The 24949-nt window shown below is 36.2% G+C and overlaps 1 protein-coding gene across 8 annotated transcripts in view; it reads right to left on the bottom strand.

Moving 5' to 3' along the window:
* The window catches only part of ralgapa1 (Ral GTPase activating protein catalytic subunit alpha 1), a 101314-nt gene that overhangs the window by 30239 nt on the left and 46126 nt on the right, over positions 1-24949 (bottom strand). For all 8 annotated transcript variants that reach the window (XM_073827613.1, XM_073827615.1, XM_073827617.1 and 5 more), the window contains 10 exons: positions 21656-21714; positions 19520-19628; positions 18743-18853; positions 18598-18666; positions 17616-17747; positions 16187-16370; positions 12406-13393; positions 4849-4920; positions 4579-4702; positions 3537-3692 (listed from right to left, as the gene is read on the bottom strand). In XM_073827613.1, the coding sequence (XP_073683714.1) occupies positions 3537-3692; positions 4579-4702; positions 4849-4920; positions 12406-13393; positions 16187-16370; positions 17616-17747; positions 18598-18666; positions 18743-18853; positions 19520-19628; positions 21656-21714 (2004 nt within the window). The remainder of the gene's footprint in view (positions 1-3536; positions 3693-4578; positions 4703-4848; positions 4921-12405; positions 13394-16186; positions 16371-17615; positions 17748-18597; positions 18667-18742; positions 18854-19519; positions 19629-21655; positions 21715-24949) is intronic.

The raw sequence follows: 24949 nt of genomic DNA, 5'->3' as shown, positions 1-24949 counted from the left end.
AAATAAATTGAAAATTATAATTTGAGTAAATTTGGGTAAATGTGCATGAGGGATAAAACTGATGTTTTTTTACATGCCTAAAATTTTTATGAATTTTTATAATGCCTTTTTTATTTATTTTTTACTAGATTTTATTGCTTACCTTAGTCCCAGACCCAGAGCTTAAATCTTAAAACATGAAAATCCACAATTTTTTTTTTTACATTTTTTAATGAATATAAATAATTGTAACACGTCAATATTTATTAGCAATATATATATATATATATATATATAAACGTTTCTCAGTTTTGGTGTGATTACCATCACGATGAACAATTTTGCCAATAATCATAGTAATTTTTTTTGCAATATTATCTTTGTGAAAAACCTGTGTGACCGTTAAATACAGCTATAAAAAAGTTAATATTAAATAAATAATTATTAAAAAATTAACTAATAATAATAATAATAGTAGTATTATTGTACCTTATTTAGTAGTAAAATAAACAAAATAATAAATAAGGTGTGATAATACTATTTAAAAATGTATTTAAAAATAAAAATGAGTAATAATAAAATTATTTTACAGTCCATTTAAAAATACAATGCTAATATTTACATTTACATTTTTTCCATTTTTATTTTTATATGAATTTTTATCATTTTCAAACCTAAAATCAGCAAGCTTTTATTTCCGTGGGTTGCTGGCAAGTAAGTATATGCACTGCAGGATTTTGTAATTATAACTTAAAATATTTTACTTCATTTTCAAAAATTTTGCAAGAAAGTAATAAAATATTAATGTTGCATATTTGGGATACATAAAATGTTAGCAATGAAATTTGCCAATGAAAGACATTTTTTTTCAATGAATGAAAAAATAAATGTTTTTTTTTTTTTTGGAATCGTCATTTCCACCTTAGAATACTATTAAACAAAACATAATCTGAGATGTTTATACGCTGTTGGATATTATTAATAGACAAAAATTTATTAGAATGAAAAAAGTGTGAAAAGCCCACAGGGCCAAAAAACCCACACATAGTTGAAGAAACACCCTTGTAGAAAGAGCAAAACTAGTGAGCAATGTTTCTCCATAAGGTCACATCGACTGCGAGGAAGAGTGAGAAAAAGAAAGGGTGCGACATCCCTCTTTAAATAAAAGAGAGACAAGATAAAAGCCAGTGGGAGAGGCGGAACGAGAGAATAAAGTACAGCTGTTAGGAGTCATTACTTTCTCTTTTTCTCTGTTCTGATAGCAGAGAGGACCTTTTCTCTCGACAGGGAACCCAGAAACACAAAAGTGCAGCTCTCGGCAGGTATAAGTGTCCCACCCCTCAGATTAGCCTGGGTTAGGTTTAATGATGAGGTGTGAACGCACAGGTCAGCGAGGTTCTGTGTCCCACTTCACCCGCCGCACAGGAGGAGCACAGGCGCACTGCTGGAGAAAACTCCAGACAGAGGAGCTATGAAAGAAATGACACAGACTACAATCTAAAAGGCCCTCCACAGGTGAGCAGGCAGGGGGAAAGTTTAACTCTTTAGAGAATCAACAGCATTTGAGTGATGAAAACAAGATTTTTCCTTGTTCTTTTGAGACTGGTGTAGTATGCAAATATGTGTTCACGAGGCAAAGCTCCAATCCAGTTGGCTAAAAAAAAATTGGCTTTAAAAAATAAAGTTTTATTTTTTCCCAAATTCCTTTTTTCCGTTTAGATTTTTATGGATTTCATTTTTTTCTATTTAAAATTTTCTAGACTCTGTTTTAATGGTTAAGGCATGTCTAATTAATTGAAATCATGAAACTTAACACAATGTAACAGCACTAAAAGTATAACAAAAATTAAATTTTTAAGGCCCTACGAAATATTTATTTTAAATTATTTTATTTTCACCAAATTCTGTTTTACATCCATTTTCTGGATTCCATTGCAACAGTTTAATTAAATTTTAATAGTCAAAACACCTCCAGCTAATTAATTGTATTTAATTTTTTTCCCCTAGAAATACTATGTTGTTTAAATAAATTGGTAAATATTTTTTTGTTAAATATTCCTTTAAAAAAATGTTTTAATAATTTTAGCAGCAGTAGTAGTAGTAGTGTCATTACATTAAGTGATAATTTTTCTATTTAAATTTTTCTAGACTCTGTTTTAATGGTTACATTAAAAAACTTAAATTAAAAAGCATGCCCTATCAATTGAAATCATGAAACATACACAATGTAACAGCAATTTACCAAATTTTGAAGGCCCTATTTTATTTTAATATTTTATAAAACACTGTTTTACACACATTTTTTGGATTCCATTTTAATAGTTTAATTAAATTCTAATAGTCAAAACATCTCTAATTAATAGATATTATTACAAAAATATATATATTTTATTTTTTCAGAAATACTGTGTTGTGTAAATAAATTCTGGTAAATAATTCTGTTAAATATTCCTTAAAAATGTTTTAATAATTGTATTAGTAGTAGTAGTAGTAATGTCATTACTTTAAGTAATAATTTTTCTAATTAAATTGTTCTAGACTCTGTTTTAATGGTTACATAAAAAAACAATAATGAAAAAGCATGTCTTATTAATTGAAATCATGAAACTTACACAATGTAACAGCAATTTACTAAAAGTTTAACACAAATAAAATTTTTAAGGCCCTATGAAATATGTTTTATTTATTATTTTATTTTTTACCAAACATCCATTTTCTGGATTCCATTTTAATAGTTTATTTAAATTTTATTAGTCAAATCATCTCTAATTAATTGATTTTATTAAACATTTTTTCTTTTTTTTTAAAATACTGTGTTGTGTAAATCAATTCTGGTAAATAATTTTTCTGTTAAATATTCCTTAAAGAAAATAAATGTTTTAATCATTTTAGTAGTGTCGTTACATTAAGTAATCATTTTTCTATTTAAAATTTTCTAAACTCTGTTTTAATGTTTACAATAAAAACAATAATGAAAAAACATGTTATTAATTGAAATCATGAAACTTACACAATGTAACAGCAATTTACCAAAAGTTATGTTTCCAGAAATGTTGTGCAAATACATTTAGGTAAATATTTTTTCTGTTAAATATTCCTTAAAAAAAAGTTTTAATAATTTTAGTTGTAGCAGTAGTAGTGTCATTACATTAAGTTATACATTTCTGTCATAGTTTCGAGTTAAACTGAACTTTTATTTTGAAAGGTTGCTGTGAACACCTTTATCAGTCTGTATATGATTTGCCGATAGTTTTCTCAAAAGAAATGGTAAAATGCTCCTGAAATGATACTTATGTACTCATATATTGAAAAGGACTTATTATACTTTTTGTGCAGCTTAATATTCACAGACACTAGTCAATATCGCTTTTGATTGAAGTGGACTGACAAATTTTGTGACATTCTGTGTTATACAGTAAATTCTATTTCTATGATTGGATTCTGCAATTCCATCCACGTTTTCCACAGCGTGGAAGTAGAAATACCTTCACAGAAGGGTCATTAAACCCAACTAAAATCATAAGTCTACTTCAAAATGGCATCTTCTACAGGTTTACCTTTTTAGTGAGCGAGTCATCTGAGTCCGGAGGCATGCGTGTGGAGACGTGGAACATCACTTCAACTGTAGAGGTGGCGAAGTAGGGCATGGTCAAACCAGTGCTCTTGTTCCGCTGCAGGCCGCCCATGAAACCACAATGACTAGTTAGGTTCACCTGAACATTGAGGAAAGAGTTTGTTAGGGGCCATGCACTCATATCATAAAATATTCCAAGTAATATTTAAATATATATCTAGGACATTCAGACTTCCAGAATGACAATTCCATGGCAATGCACTCAACTCCAATGTCATCCAAGTTGTTCATGTCTTTCTTTCTTTTTGAGGTCAACATTCCAGGATTTTTCTCAATATAGTGGACTTCAATGGGGATCAATGGGTTGAAGGTCCAAACTGCAGTTTCAATGCAGCTTTAAAGGGATCTACACGATCCCAGCCAAGGAATAAATGTTTGATTTAGCAAAACGATTGGTCATTTTCTTAAAAAAACATAAATGTATATACTTTTTAGCCACAGACGCCTATCTTGCACTAGTTCATCAATCATATTGGAAAAGTCACATGTGGTTAGTTCTTCGTCTGTATTCTTTGGTTCAAAAAGGTAGGGTAGGGCGAAAAACTCAATCTCATTTTCTCCCCCAACTTCAAAATCGCCCAACATCGTCGTTTTATCTTTTTTGTAAAGGGTGTTTGACTGTTTTTTCAACTTTCTACATAATACATGAGGTCGAGCTACTTCAAGATAAGCATTTGTGGTGAAAAACTATATAAATTTGCAAACAACCAATCGTTTTGCTGGATAAAACCCATATTCCCTCAGCTGGGATCATGTAAAGCCCTTTGAAGCTCCATTGAAACTGCAGTTTCAACCCATTGAAGTCCACAATACGAAAAAAAATCCTGTAATGTTTTCCTCAAAAACCTTCATTTCTTTTCGACTGAAGATAGAAAGACATGAACATCTTGGATGACATGGAGGTAGTGAATTATCAGAAAATTTTCATTCTGGAAGTGAACTTATTTAATCATCAAGATTTCTACCTCCCAGCCCAGGCCTGACACAAAGTCTTCATATGCCTGGCTTCCAGCTGTGTTGGACAGAATTGAGTGCTTATCTTCCTGTCCCTCTGCCACGTAAAACACAGCAATTTTGTGTGTTTCACGACTGAAAAGAAGTAAATAGAGAAGACAGTAAATTTAGGAGCACTTTTACCAGGTTGTCTCATAGACCATCACAGACTATAACAGGAAAATACTATAATTTTTTTTCCCTTTGCCCTTACAAGACTGATAAAGAGTGGCATAACATACCACTGCCTTGAATCCAGATTCTTCAGCTCTCTCAGTAGTTTTTCGTTCTTCTTCAGCAGGTGGAAACTGTTCCTGGAGAGAGGACATTTAAACATAAGAGAAATATTCTACCAGATGACGCATCTTTGATCACTTCAGGTTAATTAGCTGACACACTGTAGGTGATCAACGGCAGCACATATTTAATAATAATAATAAAAAAAGATAGATATCTAGATAGATATTAGTTAGATATTAGTGCTGGGCGGTTTGACCAAAAATCTGTTTCACAATTTTTTGGATTCTGGCGATTTGAAGGTTTATCACGTTTTTTCCCTGGCTGTGCCTTTATATTAATCAGAACCACTGCATTTGAATCATGATCCAAACAAACACGCTCTATGTAGCATGAGCAGTTTTTGATGTAAATTAGATTGTATTTTACATTTAAAGAAAAAACACAATGGTCTGATCTTAGCTTTGTGATATTATGCTACACAAAATGTGCATGAAACAAAAACAGCAGACAGCTAAATGAGAACGCAAATTGACTCTCTGACAGCAGGTGGCACTTACGGAACAGCAGCCATACAGTGTTTTATTGGTTACAGATGTAAACAAAGCAGCACTGTGGTTTTAAATACTACATTAAAGGTTGTATCAGCGATTTCTAGCCTGAAACATAAAGTGTCAAATTCAGCTGACCTTTCATCACGATCCGCTCGCTGCCTGCCCCATAAATTGTCTGTGAAAAAAACGCGTCTCTCTGGTCAGCCTAGGGTCCGAGATATGCCAAAAAAACAATCGGCACTACCAACCTTTCCACACATAAACAAACAGTGTTCCAACCAATCAGCGTCAGGGGTTTGGTGTTGTGGACTTTCGCTCCGCCTCCCTCACATCCCAGCACCAGTAGGAAAGTCCACAACACCAAACCCCTGACGCTGATTGGTTGGAACACTGTTTGTTTATGTGTGGAAAGGTTGGTAGTGCAGATTGTTTTTTTTGGCATATCTCGGACCCTAGGCTGACCAGAGAGACGCGGTTTTTTCACAGACAATTTATGGGGCAGGCAGCGAGCGTATCGTGAAGAAAGGTCAGCTGAAATTGACACTTTATGTTTTAGGCTAGAAATCGCTGATACAACCTTTAATATGCATTATACGGAGGTAAGATGAAAAGAAAATACCATTTAAACTTTTCTAAAGACAGTCAGTTCCCCTCAGAGATACATTTTCTTATTATATTTTGCACATTGTAAACAGTGATCTTGCTCTACCTGCTACAGTATTTTCTACTTGCGTTTGTCTTCAGTGTCTCTGGTTTCTGTTAACAGTAGTGTCGTTGTCATTGATTTTCATACAAAGCCTTTTCTTATGGTAGTACCTCTAATATCAAGTCCAAATGTTCAATGTAACACATCCTCTGTGGCGGCGAAGAAAACATGACATAAAATGGGCTGATGGCATAAAATTTGCCAAGTTTAAGGGTCTAAAAAAGTGTTTAAAATTTGGCCTTCTTTGGACAGAATCCCAAGTTTAATGGTTTCTGTTGTGTACACATAAAAGTCTGACCTGGAAAATACTTAAATCAAATTCTATACTTTTCCAAACCCCTTAGGAACCCTAAACTAAATAACAAAAATAGATGATTTGATTTATACCAGTGGATCTCAAAATATTTGACTTCACTGCCCCCCTATTGTCCACATTAATATTTGAAGGTCCCCCTCCACTCTCCCAAAATATTTTTATTTTTATTTTTAGCTTAGCATGACTAGAAAGATGTATATTTATTATAAAAATAACCAAATACTTTGGCGCCGATAGCCTTGTGGGCAGCGCGTCGACATATAGTGCCGTTGCGCTCCGGGCATCCCGTGTTCGAATCCCGACTCGAGGACCTTTCCCGATCCCGCCCCCCATCTCTCTCCCACTTCGCTTCCTGTCAGGTCTGATCTGTCCTATCATAATAAAGGCAAAAATGCCAAAAAATAAATCTTTAAAAATAACCAAATAATAAATAGGGAATATCTTAGATTTTTACCTGTTTTAGTTCATTTAGTTAATTTTAGTTCAATGCTTGTTTTGTCTTATTTTAAATAATTTTAAGTCATCTTGGAAGTTTGTTGAGGCCCCAATAGTGGGCCCTGGCCCCCTGGCTGAGAACCACTGATTTATACTGCTATGCCGAAATTATTGAGGGATTGTGTCAAAAATGTCACCAAAATAATACATACACCCACAAAATTCAAGATATTGTTGCAAAAAAGTGCTTGAGTGTATGAGATTTTTATATTATAATATGACAATATCACAAGAGCAAGAGAACTGTTTTTTTAAAATAAAAAAAAATTTACACAAACATTTAATATGCATTTTTTTAAACATTATTCTCAACATTATTTATGCATTTGTAATTGTACCAATTCAGATGCTGCTTCAGCGCCACCACTGCAGTGCAAATATGAGTTTTGCTGTTAGAGATTTCATTTGATTGGTAACAGCTCTGTAAGTGTCTTATTATTGTGTTTATTTATTAAAAATAAGGCATTATTCAGGCAGTAAATGTGGATCCTATAGATTCATTTGAGCAGTGCTGGTCTTGGTCTTGGTCTTGGTCTCAACGCACAATGGTCTTGGTCTCGGATTAGGTGGTCTTGACTATCACACTATTTAACAGCTCTTTACAATTGGTTTATTAGCCCAGTTAAAAAATTAGTTGTGTGTTTTTAATAGTTCTAAAAGTTTTCCAACCATTAGTCAGAAATTCACGCTTAGGCACTTGTACCAGTATATATATATTTAAAAATTCATACAGTTTGTGTAATTCAAACCGGTTTACCACTTGAACCGTTATATCAGCACTAGGGATGGCTCGATACCACAATTTTGACTTCGGTACGATACTAGGATCTAATACCTTGGTATCGATACCAAATCGATACCATAGGTATAAAAAAAAAAAAAGGAAACAGGTAAATATAGGTGAATTGAAAACTCTATGAACAACTGTGCAAAGAAATTGTTACAAAAAAATTATAAAAAACAAACAAACAAAACTGAAGAGATCTAATTAAAATAAAGTAATCTCTTAATATATGTGACCCTGGACCACAAAACCTGTCTTAAGTCGCTGGGGTATATTTGTAGCATTAGCCAAAAATACATTTTATGGGTCAAAATTATTTAATTTTTTTTTATGCCAAAAATCGTTAGGAAATTAAGTAAAGATCATGTTCCATGAAGATTTTTTGTAAAATTCCTACTATAAAATATATCAAAATGTATTTTTTATTAGCAATATACATTATTAAGAACTTAATTTGGAGAACTTTAAATGTGATTTTCTCAGTATTTAGATTTTTTTGCACCCTCAGATTCCAGATTTTCAAATAGATGTATCTCGGCCAAATATTGTCCTATCCTAACAAACCATACATCAATTGAAAGCTTATTTATTCAGCTTTCATGTGATATATACACCTCAGTTTTGTAAAATGTAAGCTTATGACTGGTTTTGTGGTCCAGGGTCACATATTTTCAGTCTTTATCACAAAGAAAATGTGAATGCAACCAGAATGCAACAACAACAACAAAAAACCCAACAGAGTAGAGGATACAGGTTGGATTGTTATTTTGGGACTGAATAAAATGGGTTCACATATACATGTCTTTATTTTTTTGCTAGCTCCTTTGACCGCTGCAGAGCGCGTTTCATCTATGTCATCCATTGCCGTTTGTCTGTTATCACGCCTGCCGGTTTTACGCCAGTTTGCGGAACACTGCCGCATAGTGGTGAAAATCGGAACAGCGGATGAAATACCGAACTGAGCAAACTTTTGATATTGTACCGTTTAAAAAAAATAAATACCGGTATTTTCACAGTACCGGTATACCGCACATCCCTAATCAGCACTAATGACAGATAGATAGAAGAATAGACAGACAAATAAAATGATAGAACGGTAGATAGACAGATAAATAGAATTAAGAAAGCTCTAGCCATACTTCACAGACCCTATTTGAAGAAGCACTGTTCTAGACTGTGCGTTAGGTCTCTTTCATTAAGCAGCCGCCTGCTTAATTACAGTCTTCCTTGTTTTTCTCACAGACTCCCGGAAAATCTGACCCCGCAAGAGAAATGCAAATGAACACGAACAATGGAAGATCGTGCGCTGAAAAACATCTTATGAGCCGTGAAAACAAAAAACGTACACATGATGTCATGAAAAGAAAAAAAAAATTATAAATCTAAGATAATGCGACTTCTTTCCGTCTGCAGCTTTTATAGTTCAGATTTTAGTTACTTCCTCCCTCTCCCCCTCTTTATCTTTCACTCCCTCCAAGTGGCCATATGAGTCATGTGGAAAAGCCACACGATGCTCTCTAAAAGGACTTTTTGTTTTGTTCTCCTTTTCTTTGAGCAGGGGTCTCTTTATTAGCTTGTTGCAATGTAATGGTCTTCATTTTCTCCATTGAAAGTGAGCCATTTCAGGAGGCGAACGCGCGAATGGCATAAAAGGCCGACATTAGGCGCGCGCTCACACACACAATGGCCCGGCGGATTGCAATGCCTTAGTCTCTGACCACGGATAAATGATACATGAATGCCTGGAGAGCGGCAGCAGGACAATTCCTCATTAAACAGCCCCTATGCATTTTCTCCCAGCTCTCCAACTCATAATAACCCTCCAGCCACATTCGAAAGGTAGCAGCCTTTTATTTTCACCCGGCGTATCAGGCAAGAATGAAAAGTACCGCGGCTGCTCGGCAGATAACAGACCCCTCAAGAATTAATCCCCCCATAAAAGCTGCGTGCGTGCACACATACACACACACACCGTGCTGTTGTAGAAAAGCTTTTTCCCCCCCCCGACGACTCTACGAGGGAATGGTGAAAAAACAATTTTCCTTCATTAATCTCATAACACAGAGCATGTATATCATGAAAATTAATGCCATTACATTCAAGGTGAAAAATAACCCCAATTTTCCAATTATTTGTCATCTGGAAATATTTAACCATTCTCTGTAATACCACAAAATGGAATGGTATTGAACCTTTACAGTCAAATTCAATGAGGGGACAGCGTCTATTGGTGGATAAGCTAATCAGAAAGATGTTGACTGTTTAAAGCAGATTAACGTGGCAATGCGCAATCAGGGAGAGGTGTGAGCAAACAGGATGTTTACATGCATTATCAGCCTTCAACAACAGCGTCGCCCAGATTGTGCTAACAAACTCTAGCAAATCAACGTAGTGATTCTTTTGGGAAAAAAAGTGTTGCTGAACACTTGATTTCCAGACCAAAGGATTAAACTATTTGATGTGGCAGTTAAACAAAGCTAAGATAAAGACATAACAGAATCGGCAGAATCGTGGTCAGTGGAATTCGTTTCTGTTATTTGTAATAAACTGCCTAAAAATTTTTAGAACACATTCTAAAAACAAAGAATACAAAAGTTCTTTGTTGATTTTGATGTGGACATGAAGAAATGAATAACTTGGGGTTCAGAACATGAATAACTTTGATGACCGATTCTTGTGAGATATTTTAAAAAATAAAACTAATTTAAAATACAGAGAAATCACATTTAAAAAAAAACATGATTTCGAGTGCTTAACTCGCATCAAGCCAGTTCCAGTGCAGGTAGTGAGCACATTTGTGACCTTGGACCACAAAACCAGTCATAAGGTTAAATTTGACAAAACTGAGATTTATACATTTATACAAGCTCAATAAATAAGCTTTCTATTGATGTATGGTTTGTTAGGATAGGACAATATTTGGCTGAGATACATCTATTTGAAATCAGAAATCTGAGGATGCAAAAAAATCAAAAAGACTGAGAAAATCACCTTTAAAGTTGTCCAAATTAGGTTCTTAACAATGCATATTACAAATCAAAAATTACATTTTGATATGTTTACAGAAGGAATTTTACAAAAAATCTTCATGGAACATGAACTTTACTTAATTTCTTAATGATTTTTGGCATAAAAGAAAAATCAAAAATTTTGACCCATGCAATGTATTTTTGGCTATTGCTACAAATATACCTCAGCGACTTAAGACTGGTTTTGTGGTCCAGGGTCACATTTATGATGATTATCATAAGTATATCTGCAGTAATTTGCAGGCAGTGCAAAAAATGACTGATCGTCTAAAAAAAGTCATACAATCAAACAACAAAGCTTGTCATTTTCAAGATGTTCGTAAGCATGTTGTTCATGAATTGAAATTCTTATGAAATGTCTTAAATTATTAATAATTTTGTGAATCTGGGCCCTGGAGAAAAGTTTTGAAATAACAAATCTAGCATGGGAAAACCACATTAGCATTACCACATTTTTTGTGAAGTATTGTGTGAAGTATGTGTTTGTCATTGCAATTTTTTTTGCTTTATTTCTTTCTTTTTGTTTTTATTTTGAAAAATGTTTTTAAATTTTTAATTATTTACAAAAAATTTTGTGGACTTTTTAATGGTTAAATTAAATTTTATTCATCAAAAAACATGTCTAATTAATTTAAATTATGAAATGTACCCAATTTAATAGCATTTTTTTAAGTTTAACAAAAATAGTTAAAAATGCTGTATTTGTTTCTCAAATTCATTTTTTAAAACCAAATTATATGTTTTCCATTAATTTTCTAGATCCCATTTTAATGGTTTTGTTAACTCATCTCTAATTAATTGATTTTATAAAAAATAATTTATTATTATTTTACTTATTTAATTTTTTTGTTGTGTATTTACGTTTTTCTGGTATGAAAATAATGCTTAAATTATCATTTTATTAGGAGTACTACCCTAGTAAAAAATAAATATACTAAAATTTATTTTAAAAAACAAGTATAGAACAAAAACATACTTAATAAAACTTAATAAAAATACCCTGCAACTGTACATTTAGTATACTTTAATAGTCTCCTAAATTTTAACAACTAATTTTGTACGTAATGCACTTTAATTGTGTGAAAGTAGTGCTGAAGTCCAATACGATTTGTACTTGTGGATAACCTAAATCAAAGGTTTTTCCAAACCTGTCCCGGAGGTTCCCCAGCACTGCATAGTTTGCATGCCTGCCTCATCTCCCACACATGATTCAACTCATCAGCTCATTAGTAGAGACTACAATACTTGAATTGGGTGAGACATACAAAATGTAGTTCTGGGTAGCCTGCAGGACAGGTTTAAAAAACCCTGCCCTATCCACTTTTTTCTTCCCATAAAAGTGGGTGCAGCCATTTGTAAATTATATGGGTCTGGCTTCCAGTCTCATTCGCATCCAGATATTTTTAGCTGTACAAAGCAGCTTCTTTGCTGCGTGATATTGCAAACTGGTGTGTCTTACAATACTATTTTAATGTATTATCCTAATTATGAACACAATGTATTGTAGCACAAACAGGTTTACCATTTACTGCACTTTGGTTATTCTTCTCGTTATTTCCCGATAGTGGCTTATGAACTCAAAGTCTAACACAGCTTACTTTTGCATTGAAAAATAAGGTAAATCAGATGCCCAGGCATTTGCGACCTGCTACTGTGTTCTCATAGTCATGGATCTTACCTCTTCTCCCAGGAGTTCATGCCCAGTATGTTGAGGAGCAGTTTGCAGTAGTAGAAGGCTGACTGGGGTCTCTGTGGGCTTGGCTCTTGCTGCACTACGGCCCTCATGTTCAGGTCATTCCCACGATGCAGCGTGAAGTCTCGCTCTTCAGCGCACTGCTTCAGGATGGCGTTGATGACATCGTTCTCTTGCTTTTCAGACACGCAGGTGGGCGGCGGTGCTGGAATATTGAGCGGTGCACCAGTACGTTGCAGGCACTCAGGGCTGGAGTATCCCAGATACTGCAGCATCTCGTCCAGGGCGTCCTCCCCATCCTGCAGGGAGTCCCAGCCTGGGATCACCTCTCTGCACCGCCGTTTGGCCTGTGGGGCCATCAGTTCCAGCCCTGCCTCTTCTTCTTCCTCCTCTTCCTCCAGTTCTTCCTCCTCCCTGTCTTCTTTCACCTCTTCCTCCTGCTCATCTAGATCTTCCTCGTTCTCCTGAAAAGCTCCATCTTCTTGTTCTTCTTGACTGCCTCTTTCTAGACTGTCCTCATCTCGGCCACGTTCTCTACCGCCCCCTGATTGATTGGAGGATGAGTAGAGGTGCAAAGTTTGACTAGGAGTGATGCAATGAGGTGGACCATACAGTACAGCCGAGTCCCAGGAGTGTTTTCCGGAAATGTCCCTCACGATCACCCGAACGCAGGCACTGGTGGTGGTGAGGCCAGCTGACATCCCACCACCGGGCAGGCCGTCCTCCGCCCGGATTTGAAGATAGGACAACAGGGTGGTGCCATTGAGCACGAAGAACTGCAAGTTGGGTGCGTCAAAGAGCTCAGGGGTCAGGTCTGCGCTCTCGCTGTATGGGTTATCCTGGTTCTCACATACCTGGCTGGTCAGAGTGGCCGGACCACCACTCATGGGATAGTGGCCCAGGTGGTTGACCAGGTGGGATATGACTGTGCGTGCCGCAATTGAAATTAGGCCTTGCTGAATACGGCTCCTCACTACAAACACAAAGAAATACGAAAATGTATTTATGAGAAGTTGTACATCCATAAATTTCCAGAGATTTTCAAAGACAAATTAGATTGTTCTTCATTCATAAGGTTCTACATATCCCTTACTACTTGGGTGTTCATTTATGAAGTATTTTGGCTAGTTTGGCAAAGTTTATAGTAACTAATAACCGTGATGAACTCTCAAGCTCAGTTCAAATCTATTTGAGATGTTCTAAACTATACTTACTACGCTAATTTCATGAACAACTTGACTGAACATCTTATTGACCAATCAGTATTATGGAAGCCTTGTATATTTAAGCTGGCTTGGGGGTCATCTAGTCATGTTTCTTAAATAAAACGGCATTTTTACACTTAGATTTTGCTAGAAGGAGAAAAAAAGAATATATGGGCCTTATGGTACAATTGTAAAGTTGGTAAGACTATTTAAGACCGTTTTTAAGTTGACATGTTGTCCTATAAATGTGAAAAAACAGCACAATTGTAATGGCCAGTTATTTTTGGAAAGTTTCTAACATTTTTCTTAACATGGATCAATTTGAAGATGCAAAAGGTTTTACTGTGCAAACTATCAGGATGCTGTTAGCAAACTAACTAAACCACCATTAAACATACTGAAAAACATAATTTTAAAGAAATAATAATAAATCAAAAATAAATAAAAACAAAATTTACATTTAAATTGTTGACCTCACTATCGACTAATCGGTTGATCCATCCCTGCAGAATTTAATCAAAAATCAGAAAGTGAGAGAGATGGAGAGACTGCAGTGATGATGAAAAGGTGTTAGAAACAAGTAAAGGAATAGAGTTTAGGCACTCGTTTCATCAGGGATGTAGTGATTTTCAGATCTATCAGTGTTAAACTCCTGCAGAGCCGAGTTGAGTGAAGGTGCGGAAGGCTCGTGTGAATACAGGGACATTAGGGTGTGATGAAGAATGCAGGATGCCTGGAGAGAGGTACAGATGCCTCGATGCTGCTAAGAAGCTCCCGATGGAGACACTCCTTCTTCACACACTGCCAGAACTCACAAAGAAACCATGCAGAGAGCAGCCCAATACCAGTACACTCGACGTGCCAGTGGCCCACTCCCCCCAATCAACACAGCACACCAATCACATTCAGCGACACTCTCCACCGCCTTAATGAGCCAAAACATTCTTAGACCGGAGCTCTCGGGGGGAGGGATTTTATCCTGATGAAGCAGTCTTCTGTACGGACCACCTCAGCCGCCGAGTGCCCTCCGATCTAGCAAGAATCCAGCGCTAGGAGTAATTTCAAGAGTAATGGAGGTAGGAAAGTGGTGGACACATGTCTCACTCAGGGTTGTAATGATTAGTTATTTTCGCCTGATGGAGAGAGACACAGCACCGGCAGCACAGGAAACCAGCCCCCTGCTGTCCATCTCAAACCTGTCCTCTCCCTGATACACACTGAAACTAGCATAAGGGAGCAAACAGATTCAGTCATGAAGACATTCAGCTAGTTTATTCCTGCCTCTTATGATTTGTTCTACTAGTGTTCTGCTTGGTTTAACTACACAGGTGATAAAGATAGGAGAAACAGGGTTGGGCGTGTTGGTTAAAGGATTAGTTCACTTTCAGAACAAAAATTTAGATAATGTACTCACCCCCTTGTCATCCAAGATGTTCATGTCTTTCTTCAGTCGTAAAGAAATTATGTTTTGAGGAGAACATTTCAGGATTTCTCTCCATATAATGGATATGAATGGTGCCCCCAAGTTTAAACTTCCAAAATGCAGTTTAAATGCAGCTTTAAAAGGCTCTAAACAATCCCAGAAGAGAGACAAGGGTGTTATCTAGCAAAATGATTGGTTATTTTCGAAACAAATTGATAATTTATATACTTTTTAACTTCAAATGCTCGTCTTGTTTCGTCTTTTGTCCCATCTCGTTTTCGTCTTCAACTTCAAAATCATCCTACAATGCTGTTTTACCTTTTTTTGTAAAGGGTGTTTGATCTTCTTTGTATGTTCACTTTGTAAACACTGGGTCGGTATATCTGCAGCGATGTAGGACAATTTTGAAGTTGGGGAAGAAAACGAGATGGGAGTTTTTTTTTCGACATACCCTAACTGTATTGACCAGGATCACACAGACTACGCATGCGCATCACAGAATCGAGACAAGATGAGCATTTGAGGTTAAAATGTATATAAACTGTCAACTTGTTTCGAAAATAACCAATCAGTTTGCTAGATAAGACCCTTCTTCTTCGCCTGGGATCGTTAAGTGCCCTTTGAAGCTGCATTTAAACTGCATTTGGGAAGTTCAAACTTGGGGGCACCATACATATTCATTATATGGAGAAAAATCCTGAAATGTTTTCCTCAAAAAACACAATTTCTTTACAACTGAAGAAAGAAAGACATGAACATTTTGGATGACAAGGGGGTGAGTACATTATCTGTACATTTTTGTTATGGAAGTGAACTAATCCTTTAATACTGCATGCCAAGCTCTATATTTTCCATATTTTTGTCTCATCCTGATGCAACAGTCAAAAACAATCAATTCAGTTTTATGTTAATCCAAGTAAAAAGCTGTTATGTAATGGCAAAGCAATTTTTAGGTCACTTGGACCAACAGGGACATTTCATTGGTCCTTGTCATGTCATGTCCAACTGGTTAGGACAAGGTGAAACTGGAGAAAGACAAGTGAGTGCAGTACTTGACAAAAATATCAGATGGATAAACACAAGAGCTTTAAAGCAGGTCAACACAAATAAATGAGAGAGGCAGAAGATATGCGTTCACCTTCAGTGACAGGCTGCAGTTTAGAGGAGCGTTCAGAGTCGGGTGAATGGAGCGGCTCTGGCTCCTTCAGGTTCTCCAGTAGTAGGAAGGGGTCGTAGTCTGGGCTGCTCAAGTCTGACAGGTGAATGGGGAAGTAATTGGGGTTACTGAAGCTCTGAGCCCCATATACACAGCCATGGAGGACCTGAGGGATGGACAAATGGGTTAGAAATACAATTAAATACAGATTATTTCTTCATTCGTAAAGAAATAATGTTTTTTGAGGCTAACATTTCAGGTTTTTTCTCCATATAGTGGACTTCTATGGTGCCTGCGAGTTTGAACTTCCGAAATGCAGTTTAAATGCAGCTTCAAAGGGCTCTAAACAACGCCAGCCGAGGAAGAAGGATCTTATCTAGTGAAACAATCAGGCAAATTGACAATTTATATACTATTTATCCTCAAATACTCATCTTGTTTAGCTCTCCGTGAACTCTGTGCATTCCGGGTCAATACAGTTAGGTTATGTCAAAAAACGTTCATCTCATTTTCTTCTCCAACTTCAAAATTGTGCTACATTGCTGCAGAAGTACCGACCCAGTGTTTACAAAGTAAACGCACAAGGAGGGTTAAAGGCCCTTTACAAAAAAAGGTAAAACAGCGATGTAGGATGATTGTGAAGTTGGAGGAGAAAATAAGATGGGAGTTTTTCGACATACCCTAACTGTCATGAAGCGGAATACACAGTTTACACAGAGCTTGATAAGATGAGCATTTAAGGTTAAAAAGTATATAAATTGTCAATTTATTTGTAACCGTTTTGCTAGATAAGACCTTTCTTTCTCGGCTGGGATTGTTTAGAGCCCTTTGAAGCTGCATTTAAACTGCATTTTGGACGTTCAAACGCAAAGGCACCATAGAAGTCCACTATATTCAGTGGTTCTCAACTCCAGTCCTCGAGGCCCACTGCTCTGCACATTTTGTATGTTTCTGAGTCTGACACACTCAGTTCAGTTCATGAATCTTTCTTCTAATGAGCCTGATGATCAAAATCAGGTGCCTTAAATGAGGAAGACATACAAAATGTGCTGAGCAGTGGGCCCTGAGGACTGGAGTTGAGAAACACTGCACTATATGAAAAACATTGCGGAATTCTTTTCCCCAAAAAACAATTGTTTTACGAATCAAGAAAGGCATGCATAAACATCTTGGATAAGGAGGCGAGCAAACTATCTGTAATTTTTTTCAAAAACAACTGCAAATGCTACATGTATGTAGCACTATTGTTCAAAATAAATGAAAAAATAAATTTTCTGTTGTACTGAACTCATACTGAACCGTGACGGTGACCCCAAAACGGAGGTATGTGTCAAATCGTGACTTTGGTGTACTGTTATAACCATAACATAAAAATTATGCTTAATAGCAGATGTCAGTGTTGGCCTCATACTTTATAGATGCAGCTGAGGACGGACTTGTCAGTTTTCTCCTTGTCTGAGGCTCCTTGGACCGGCTGCAGGAGAGTTTTTGGAGGTAGAGCCATCACCCAGTCCAGCAAGCACAGCAGCAGAGACACAACCAGCTGGAAAGAGACCAAAAAAAATTAAGTTATAACCAAACATCTTCAATATCAATGCTTTCTTTCTTAATATATTTTTTAAAAGTCATTTGTATGCATATATTGGTTTTAAGACAACTTTGATAAAAGGTTTTGATCCACTTCAAATTTTGACTTCTATATATGTGATTCTGGACCGCAAAACCAGTCATAAGGGTCAATTGTTTTAATGTTTTATCAACATCTGAAAGCTAGGACAATATATAGCCAAGAATCTGAGGGTGCAAAATCTGGAATCTGAGGGTGCAAAAAAAAAAAAAAAAAAAAAAAAAATTAAATATTGAGAAAATCGCCTTTAAAGTTGTCTAAATGAAGTTCTTAGCAATGCATATTACTAATCAAAAATTAAGTTTTGATCTCCTCTTTGAACATGACATTTACTTAATATCCTAATGATTTTTAGCATAAAAGAAAAATAGATAATTTTGACCTATGCAATGTATTTTTGGCTATTGCTACAAATATACCTGTGCTACTTAAGACTTAGGACCTGTAGCTTATATTTAAAGAAACCCAATTGATACAACCGGTATAATTTCAACCAATTCCTCAGGCAAACCTACTGTGCCAAACTGCTTAAGACTTATAATGTAGCAAACACCTTTAGTTGCTTAATTAAGCATTTCTGTTTTTAGTAAGACCAGGAAATTACTTGATGTGTTGTATCTAGATCAAACTGTTCTGTTTTTTAGGTGTACTTTCTCTTTAATAGAACAATCATGAGCTCTTGGTTGAAAAACAGAAAGCATTTATTTCACATGTACATGAGTGTGTTCTTTCATTGTGTTGGGGTGCGCTGTTTGAAAAGACATACCCTTTTGTCCAGCTCATGAGGGGAGGACTCTGTGGCTGGGAGAAGGTGAGTGATGGTTGCAATAAGGACCTACAAAGCAGGAAATCAACATTACTTTCTATTCAACAAACCATGTTGAGCTTACTTGCATTGTGACTGACTTTACCTCCACTATTTTCTTTGGAGTGTCAGGCGGGAATTTCTGCAGTTCGTCCACATAATTGATGAGCAGGTGCAGAATGTCCGAGGCCACCAGAGCGACGGTTTTATTTGAGAACTGGAAGGAAGGTATTAATGGTTAAAATGGAAGCAATCAGCAACTTTAATGTGCTCAGACATGTGTGGAGCAAAACGGCAGAACTGTGTCGTGGGCCTCATCAGAGCTGATTAAGACGGGATGAGTCTTTGCCTAATTCTGCTTCATGGAACACATCCAAAGGAGAGAGACCCTCCACTGACACCACATTCTCAGAAAAGCCAATAGAATCGACCCGATCGCAAGCGAACTTCTCTGATTGGACCAGAGTTTGAGTATGTGTGTGTGTCTGCTGGCCCTAGCCTTCATTTGAGACAGAAATGTAATAATTCCTCGAAGTCTCTGAAGCGTGCATTCTTCAGTGGATTAGCCTTCTGTCTGTGAGAAGCAGAGAAGCCAAACATGTTGACGGTCCAGATTTAGGAAGGCTGGTAGGGGTGGGTGCAGGGAGTATGGAATAATCTTCTTCTGGATGAACAGAACACACTTGTGCCAGTGCAGTGAGCCCAGGCATCAGGAACGGCTTCAGAAGACTCAGGCCAAGGGCAATGCCATCATTTCTCTGCTGTGCTCACTTACATTGCCAGTGAAGGTTCTTTTACAACATAGATGCTTCTGTTCCGTTCATAATCAATCTTTAACAGCAGAATATATGCACATTTTGTTGTATAACCAAGCATGCGTTACCTTGAGAGTGACACAGATGACATTGAGCGCTTCTTTGATCTGTGGATGTTGAGTGCCATGAACCAGCTCCTCACAGAGCCAAATACCCAGACTACAGAGCGCCACACACCTGAAAAAAGAGACAAAGAGATATAATTTAAAAAACTGATAACTTCCAACACATTTAAAATAAAACAATTTACAAATGCACCTGACAAGCAAAAACTCATATGCAACAATTACAGAAGGTTCAAAAGCTCACTGATGCTACAGAAGGAAAAACCAAGCATTAAGAGCCGGGGGTGAAAACTTATTGAATTTGAAGATCAGGGTAAATTTAACTTATTTTGTCTTCTGGGAAACATGTAAGTATCTTCTGTAGCTTCTGAAGGGCAGTACTCAATGGAAAAATATTGATATGTAGGCAAAATAAGAAAAATGTACACATCTTTATTCCATTCAAAAGTTTTCACCCCTGGCTCTTAATGCATTGTTTTTCCTTTTAGAGCAGGGGTGGGGAACCTTGATCCTCGAGGGCCGGTGTCCCTGCAGAGTTTACCTCCAACCCTGAAAAAAAAAAATACCAACCTGTATCCTGAAGACCTTGGTTAGATTGTTCAGGTGTGTTTGATTAGGGTTGGAGCTAAACTCTGCAGGGACACCGGCCCTCGAGGATCAAGGTTCCCCACCCCTGTTTTAGAGCATCAGTGTGTGTTTGAACCTTCTGTAATAGTTGCATGAGCCCCTCAGTTGTCCTCAGTGTAAAAAGATGGATCTCAAAATCAGTCTTTGTTGGAAAGGGTTCAAATACACAAACACGCGTGAAAACAAAAGAATTTGAGGGACCTGAAGGATTTTGTCTGAAGAACAAGAGGCAGTTTAACTGTTCAGAACAAACAAGGGACTCATGAACAACTATCACTAAACAAAAAAAAACAAAAAAAAAAACAAGATGTTGATCATTCAGGTAAGAACACAGTATTAAGAACCAAGGGGATGTAAACTTTTGAACTTTTTAAAATTCAACAATTATTTTCTCCAGTGGACTAGGCTATATGTAAATGCCTTTTATGTAAAATATCTTATTCAGGTCAGGACTAAATAAAAAAAAAATACATGCATTTTGTATGATTCCTCTTATTTTGGTAAAATAATTAACAGCTTTAACATTAAAGCTTTTTAAAATCAGCTTCTGTATCTATATATACAGATTTTGCACATTTCACAAAACCAAGTTTGACTAAAACTTGCATTAAATGAGGCCAACAGCTCATGTGGACTAACCACTAGGCCACAGATATTTAAGCCTCAGCTTTTCTCTAAAAAAAAAAAAAAAAAAAAAAAAAAACTAAACTTTTCCTATAGTTATGGGTGCTTCTAATGACTTGAGCTCCATGAGGATCCACTCTAATCCTACTGGATTACTTTAAATGACACTGCTCCTAATCTGTCTAGATATGACCAGACACATAGCCCCACACCGGTCTAACACTGACCTTAATGTACAGAGTTATTAATCTGTCTGGCATGGGGTTTGCATGCTTCATTTTAAAAAACAAATCTAACAAGGAGGATACACTGACCTGGAAAACACAAGACCATTCCAATAAGAAAAAATCCAAATCATAAATTTAAGACTATAAAAATACATTTTTGAAGCAAGATATTACACAGGCTACATCATGGGATCACTTAATTAAATATACAATCATCTGTTAAAATTAGATTTAAGTTTATGGAATTAGTATAATGCTTTTAAATGCACAATGACATGTTTTCTGTCTGCTGCAGGAGGCTCTATATTATTTGAGTGTTCATGTTAGTGACGTCTGATCAGAATTGTGTCCTCTGGTTGAAATTTCATACTGTCGGCTGTGAGTTGATTCATGCATCATTTTGCTTTTAGTAAGAACAGGAAAATTATTTAATGTGACGCACGTAGCTAAGATGTCATTTTTAACACTTTTTTATTTAGTGGAGGAATAGAAGAGGAAATGATGTGGAGAGTGTGGGTCAATGGGATCAGGAAACGCTGTGAGCCAAATTCAAACTTGCGTCGTTTACCTAAGCACCACAGCACAACATGTCAGAATAAATTTGGTAACTCCTAAGTCACAGCTTTGATTAGGACAAAGTGTTCGTGTTCAGGAATTGTACCTTGCTGGTGCAGAAGGCTCATCTCTGGCAGAGGTCAGGATGTGCTTGATTATGTGCTCCTGAAACAGAAAAACAAAATACTTTATGTATTAATTGTTTCCTTTTTGTTTTTTGGTGAATGTCACACTTTAAAAAAACATATATACACAATACCAGTCAAAAGTTTTTGCACAGTAAGATTAAGATGTTTATTGTCTGCTCACCAAGCCTGTAATTATTTCATCCAAAGTACAGCATAAAAGTAAAGTGCCATTTAAAATAACTGTTTTCTGTTTTAATATATTTTAAAATGTAATTTATTCCTATGATTTCAAAGCTGAATTTCTAGCATCATTACTCCAGTCACATGACAGTTCAGAAAACATTTTAATATTCTGATTTGCTGCTCAAAAAAACATTTATTATTATGATGATGTTGAAAACAGCAGATTAGATTTTTTTCAGGTTTCTTTGATGAAAAGAAAGTTCAGAAGAATAGCATTTTGTAACATTATACAGTCAGGTCCATATATATTTGGACACTGACACACTTTTCATAATTTCGGCTCTGTATGCCACTAGAATAGTTTTAAAAATGATACAATCAAGATGAAATTGAAGTGCAGACTTTAAGCTTTAATTCAAGGGGTTGAACAAAAATATAACATAAAATGCTAAGGAATTACAACCATTTTTATACACAGACCCCCCATTTTCAAGGGCTCATAAGTAATTGGATAAATAAATATAATCATAAATAAAATGTTCATTTTTAATATTTTGTTGAGAATCCTGTGCAGGCAATGACTGTCTTAAGTCTGGAACTCATGGACATCACCATAGACTGGGTTTCCTCCTTTGTGCTGCTTTGCCAGGCCTTTACTGCAGCTGACTTCAGTTGTTGTTGGTTTGTGGGTCTTTCTGCCTTTAGTTTTGTCTTCAGCAAGTGAAATGCATGTTCAATCAATTTGAAATCAGAAGATTGACTTGGCCATTGCAGAATATTCCACTTTTTTACCTTTAAAAACTCCTGGGTTGCTTTTGCTGTATGTTTTAGGTCATCGTCCATTTGTACTATGAAGAGCCGCCCAAACAACTTTGCTCCATTTAACTGAATCTGGGCAGACAGTATATCCCTATACACTTCAGAATTCTTCCGGCTGCTTCTGTCTTCTGTCACATCATCACTAAACACCGGTAACCCAGTGCCACTGGAAGCCATGCTCATGCCATTACACTGCTCCACCATGTTCACAGATGATGATGTTGTAGGCTTTGGATCATGAGCTGTTCCAAGCCTTCTCCATACTTTTTTCTTCCCGTCATTCTGGTACACATTGATTTTAATTTCAGCAGTCCAAAAAATGCTTTTCCAGAAGTGGTCTGGCTTTTTTAAATGTTTTTTTGACAAAGTCTAATCCGGTCTTGTTTGCACCTTGTGGTAAACCCTCTCTATTTTGCTCTGGTGAAGTCTTCTCTTGATTGTAGACTTTGACAGTGATAGCCTACCTCCTGGAGAGTATTCTTCACTTGGTTGGATGTTGTAAAATGTGTTATTACCGTGGAGAGGATCATCCAATCATCCACCATACTGTCATCTTTTGTGAACATCCAGGCATTTTTATGTTGCTGAGCTCACCAGCGTGTTCTTTTTCTTCTCAGAAATCACCAAACTGTTGATTTGGCCACTCCTAATTTTCCTGCTATCTCTCTGATGCATTTCTTTTTGTTTTTGAAGCCTAACAATTGTCTGTTTTACTTGCATGCAGAGCTCCTTTGACTGCATGATGGGTTCAGAGCAACAGCTTCCAAATACAAATGGCACACTTAGAATCAACTCCAAACCTTTTACCTGGTTTATTGATGTAGAAAAAAATGAAGGAATAGCCCACAACTGTCCATGAAACAGCTTTTGAGTCAACTGTCCAATTACTTATGGTCCCTTGAAAAAGGGGGGAGGTACATATTAAAGAGCTGGAATTCCTTAACCTTTCTACCAATTTGATGAGACTGCCCTAAAAATTAAAGCTCAGAGTGTGCACTTTAAGCCCATATTCATTGTATAATTGTAACTTGAATATGTTTTGGTCAACAGCTAAAATAATAAAAATTGTGTCAGTGTCCAAATATATATGGACCTGACTGTAAATCACTAAACATTATCATCACTTTTGATCAATTTAAAGCATCCCTGCTAATAAGAAGTTTTAATTTCTCTCCCTCCAAAAAAATACACTGACTCCAATCTTTAAATAAATTAGGAATAAATTACATTTTAAAATCTATTCAAACAGAAAACAGTTATTTTAAATAGTAACAATATTTAATAGTTGTTTTTAAATACTGTAAATAACTGTAAAAAATTTGATAATAGTAAATAATTTAATATAATATGCGATGTATATCACCGGTCAAAAGAATGGAGTCAGTAAGTATTTTTTTAAGTCTCTTATGCCCATTAAGGCTGAATTTAATTTTCAAAAATATAGTAATAAATAAACACTAATATGTAAAATATTACATTATTACAACTTAAAATAATGTTTTTAATTTCTATAGAAGCTTGTTTATATCTTGCCATTTTTATTTCTTTTTTCTCAGAAAGCTTTTTCTTTTTTTATCCTGTGGCAGAAACAAGCTTCAATAGTTTTCTGTTTTCAATATTTTAAAGTATAGAACAGCATTTATTTGAAATAGAAATCTTTTGCAACATTATAAATGTCTTTACTGCTACTTGTGATCAATTTAATGGGCTCTTGCGTCAGAACAAATAGACAATTCTGAATGTCAGTCAAAGAAAATACAGTGTGCACAAAATCCTGTTCAAGGATCTGGCGACATCCTGATACCGATCAATTTCATTCCATCTAGAGAGTGTCAGATAATATGCAGCCATTTCTTAGCCACACAGACTTTCACACACACAGAAACATACACAATACCCCACACACTCCCACCGGAGACACAGATGCACGGAGCGAGATAATGCAGACAGACAAACAGATAATGATCAGAACCGCTCACAACAGACACAAAATCTGACATAAAACCAGCAATCTGGCAACTCGGAACATGACATATCCAACCATCTGGAAAAGAAGCATCTGTCCACACACACACACACATACATGCAAAGAAAAAGGATCACGTTAACCACGGTCTTGTCATTCATGGCCTGCTCCTGGTTATCAGATGCCATCATGTGAATTTCTGCATGCGAGTGACGGACGCCTTCCCGCATGGCATTAGTACGGTGGCCGAGAGAGGCCAACGCGCTGCAAACAAGAAAACACATGCAAACAGAAAAAACGACAA

Source organism: Garra rufa, chromosome 21 (genome assembly GCF_049309525.1).
Source record: "Garra rufa chromosome 21, GarRuf1.0, whole genome shotgun sequence".
Classification (NCBI taxonomy): Eukaryota; Metazoa; Chordata; class Actinopteri; order Cypriniformes; family Cyprinidae; genus Garra; species Garra rufa.
Note: the sequence above shows the minus strand (reverse complement) of the source record. Positions and strands in the feature narration are given on the sequence as shown.